Source organism: Littorina saxatilis, linkage group LG17 (genome assembly GCF_037325665.1).
Source record: "Littorina saxatilis isolate snail1 linkage group LG17, US_GU_Lsax_2.0, whole genome shotgun sequence".
In the NCBI taxonomy this organism is placed as follows: domain Eukaryota; kingdom Metazoa; phylum Mollusca; class Gastropoda; order Littorinimorpha; family Littorinidae; genus Littorina; species Littorina saxatilis.
The window spans coordinates 30,647,800-30,652,255 of record NC_090261.1 but is presented as its reverse complement, the minus strand read 5'-3'; the positions used below and the strand labels follow the sequence as shown (position 1 = coordinate 30,652,255).

At 43.5% G+C, this 4,456-nt stretch overlaps 1 protein-coding gene across 1 annotated transcript in view; it reads right to left on the bottom strand.

Moving 5' to 3' along the window:
• Positions 1 to 1,270, bottom strand: part of LOC138952756 (2-hydroxyacylsphingosine 1-beta-galactosyltransferase-like) — a 2,572-nt gene extending 1,302 nt beyond the window's left edge. The window contains exons 1-2 of the mRNA XM_070324477.1: positions 1,240 to 1,270; positions 1 to 673 (exon numbers count right to left, since the gene is read on the bottom strand). The exon at positions 1 to 673 is cut by the window's left edge and continues 647 nt beyond it. Of these exons, the coding sequence (XP_070180578.1) occupies positions 1 to 562 (562 nt within the window). The 5' untranslated portion in view covers positions 563 to 673; positions 1,240 to 1,270. The remainder of the gene's footprint in view (positions 674 to 1,239) is intronic.
• Positions 1,271 to 4,456: the final 3,186 nt, after the last annotated feature.

Sequence of the window (4,456 nt, the reverse complement as noted above, 5' to 3'; positions counted from 1 at the left end):
CTGTCATGAAAGCCGGCAGCGTGGCTGGAGAAAAGGGCACTCGGCGTGAAAACGGTTGAAGCTGAAAGTCGGTTCCAACAAAGGGGACGCCAAGCCTGTAAGGGAATACCACGAACATTTTGGATATGCAGTCCTGGTCATCGAACACGAAGAGATCAGCCTGGACAGCCTTCAGTTCTTCAAACAGCTCTTTGTTGCTGAGGGTGTCGTGCGTAGTGGCAAGGATGCGTTCGGTTGCGTCAGCAAAAGGAAGACTCCTGTACTCGAGAAAGGACTTCAGAAAGAACTCACTGACGATGTCGTCTTCGACGCTGTAGCGAGTGTGGTACTGGATCACTGTCATTCCCTCGATGTTAAGAACTTTCTTCTGCGCCACGATGTCAGGAACCACCAGCCAGACTTGGTGACCTCTGTCCAACATGGCGCGAGCGATTTCCACGTGTATGTAAGCAGTGCTTGTAATAGGGAAGGGCATGAAGATGATTCGCTTGGCTGCGGTTGAGGGCGCGTACAGAGTCACCAGACAAAGGATGACAGAAGTGGGAAGTAGTGAACGCTTCATGGCTGCCAGTGAGGGGGGAATGTTGGTAAGGAGCAAAGAAGAGAATTGCGAGCAGACTGGAGTTGTTGATCTGCTGTTCTTTCTACTTTTCTGGCATTGCGTCGATTTTCACTGCAGACAGAAACAGACAATTTGAAAGAACATATGGTTTTGGATTAACAAATCGTGTGTGATCTCTCCTCTTTTCTGTTCTTGTCTCTGTCTCTATCCATGTGTCCTCATCTCTGCTGTCCTGTCCGTCTTTGTCTTTCTGCATGGCACACACACACACACACACACACACACACACACACACACACACACACACACACACACACACACACACACACACACACACACACACACACACACACACGTATTGCCCACAGTATATTCGCAATCACCCATTTATGATATGAATCATGGAAATGCAGACAGAAATGTATACAGAGCCGGTTTCCCTCTCTCTCTCTCACTCTATCTTCCTCTCTAAGTCTGTTTCTCGGTCAATCTCTCTGCCTTTGTCACTTTCTGTTTGTGTGTCTGCCTCTGTCTCCCTGTCGGTCTGTCGGTCTGTCTCTTCCTCGCTTTCCTACTTCGTCGTCATTAAAATGCATTCAGTAAACATGTAAAATACGTTTCAGTAAATAAACTTAATAATGTATACATTCACAAGGTTTAAACAAATCAACACTCACATGCACGGCTTGCTGCAGACTACAATATTCCAAGTTTCAAGTTTCAAGTTTTATTAGTCCATAACCCCTGGGGGCATTTTGAACAATAAATACAATCAATACAATCATAATATATACATTGCACTTTATACATGCAGCAACGTTGACGCGGCACCATTTGATAAACCCGTCGCTCACCTTTGTAACTACAGCAGGATCGCACACGCATGTTAAAGTACTACCTGGCAAACAAGAGGCGAAGCCTTCAAGGCTCACGTAAGAAATCGACAAACAGTAACACAAACTCAATCACTCCGTCACACATACACACACACAATACACACACACACACACACACACACACACACACACACACACACACACACACACACACACACACACACACACACACACACACACAGAAAGAGCATTTGTGAAACTGTGCAAGAAAGCGAGACACTAGATCTAGATCTGTCTGCATGTAGCCTACTTACATGGACACGACTGCCAAATAGTCTCGGCCCGCTCAAAATAACAATCACCGAGACTTTCAGTAATTCCATCGCGTGACGTCTAACCCTCGTACGTCATAATGTGACGTCAATGTAATATGACGTCTTCAAATGTTAAAGTTTCTACCACAGACATACACACATACATACGCACGCACGCACAGACAGACAAAAGTTAGCATCGCATAGGCTACACTTACGTGAGCCAACCAGTACTATCTGGATAGCAGTGAACAAGTAAGGACTTCTCCCTGAACGAAACTTCTTTTGCCTTTGCGAGCAGTTTTAAAGCGTCCCGTACACAGGTCTAACATTGTAGCCGTCGCGAGATGCTCAAGCAATGATGCTATAAAAAAGAGGCGAAGCCATCAAGGCTCACGTAAGAAATCGACAAACAGTAACACAAACTCAATCACTCCGTCACACATACACACACACACACACACACACACACACACACACACACCCCCCCCCCCACACACACACACACACACACACAGAAAGAGCATAGGTGAAACTGTGCAAGAAAGCGAGACACTAGATCTAGATCTGTCTGTCTGCATGTAGCCAACTTACAGGACACGACTGCCAACTAGTCTCGGCGCGCTCAAAATAATAATGACCGAGACTTTCAGTACTTCCTTCGCGTGACGTCTAACCCTCTTACGTCATAATGTGACGTCAATGTAATGTGACGTCTTCAAATGTTAGAGTTTCTACCACAGACATACACACACACGCACGCACAAACACACACACACACACACGCACAAACGCACAGACAGACAAAGTTATGATCGCATAGGCTACACTTACGTGAGCCAATTACGTGAGCCAAAAATTCAAAAAAAGTTATGAGCGAAGCTGTCAAGGCGAAAACACACACACGCACCGCCCCTGTACTGGCTGGTAGCGTGTAGTCTTTCACCCACACTGACACAGTTGTCAAGTCAATATCGCTATCCGGCTTTTCTTTTCGGGTTGACTCACTCTCTCTCCACCCCCCTCCATCTCTCTCTCTCTCTCTCTCTCTCTCTCTCTCTCTCTCTCTCTCTCTCTCTCTCTCTCTCTCTCTCTCTCTCTCTCTCTCTCTCTCTCTCTCTCTCTCTCTCTCCCTCTCGCGCTCCCTCCCTCTCTCTCCCTCTCCCAAGAATAATCCTGATAATTACATAGGCATTTCATTATTATGTATATGCAGCAAATTGTATAGCTACATTTTGAACAACAGATTGACGAATTGGATCGAAAAACATGAAATATTAAATGAGAGTCAAGCTGGTTTTCGCAGAGGCTATAGTACCGTTGATCATATTTTTACACTACAAGCTTTGGTACAGAAGCAGTTATTGACACACAAGAAGTTGTATGTTGCTTTTATTGACTTTCGTAAAGCTTTTGATTCAGTTGTAAGAACTACGTTGTGGAAAACTTTGAAGAAAAATGGAGTTAAAGGAAAGATGTACCAGGCGCTCAGCTGTATGTATGACGTGGTAAAAGCAAAAGTGCGATCAGGAAGTGATTTTTCGGACTCCTTTATGTGCCCAAGGGGTCTAAAACAGGGAGAAATTTGTAGTCCAGTTTTGTTTTCTCTACTAATTAATGAGCTAGCTAATGATATTGTCCAGAAGGGAAAACATGGTATTCAACTTATTCCAGACTTTTTGGAAATACTCATTCTGATGTTTGCAGATGATATTATTCTTATTTCAGATTCTGTATGTGGGCTCCAGAATCAGTTAAACATTCTGTGGGATTCGTCTAGACGTCTTGGACTTGAAGTTAATTTAGACAAATCTAATATTGTTGTATTTCGGAACGGTGGTCACTTGGCCTTGCGAGAAAGATGGGCGTATGTATGGTGGACATCCTATGAGCGTTTTGAACATGTACAAGTATTTAGGAGTATGGTTGTCTACACGCCTGTCCTTCTCTCACACTCTTAATGATTTTGCTGCAAAAGGGAAAAAGGGAGTCATTGGTATTCTAAAATGTTTATGGCAACTGGGTGACAGATCTCCAGCTATTTTTTTCAAGCTTTTCGACGCACAGATTCAACCGATGCTGTCATATTGTGTCGAAGTTTGGGGGGTTGAAGCAGACCTTACACCTATAGAGAGAGTTCATTTATTCGCACTTAAACGTTTTTTGAATACGAGTATGAGAACACCAAATGCTATGGTCTATGGAGAAACGGGAAGGTACCCCTTGTTTATAAACAGCTTTGTTAAATGCATTCGTTTTTGGCTACGTATATTGAGGATGCCACATCATCGCCTTCCGAGCAAGGCGTATAAAATGCTGAAATATCTCCATGAACAAAATAAGAAAACATGGGCCTCCTCGATCTGTTACACTCTGTACATGTACGGTTTTGATGAAGTATGGGAAAACCAAGGTGTTGGCGATGAGAGGGCGTTCCTGACAGCATTTAAAGAAACACTTATTTCATCCTATAAGCAAACCTGGCTTGAAAATGTACAAGGAAGTGAACGTTTCTCTCTGTACAGAACCTTCAAATCAACCCTAACATTATCCAACTATTTAAGTGATTTGAAACATATTAAAGCTAGAAATCTTCTGATTAGACTTAGATTGGGAGTATCTCCTCTGAAAGTGCATCGATTTCGCTTTAATTTAAATGCAACCTCCGCTGATTTATCTTGTCCATTTTGTTGTGGCAGTGTTGAAGATGAAGTCCACTTTGTTTTAGTATGCCCTAAATATGC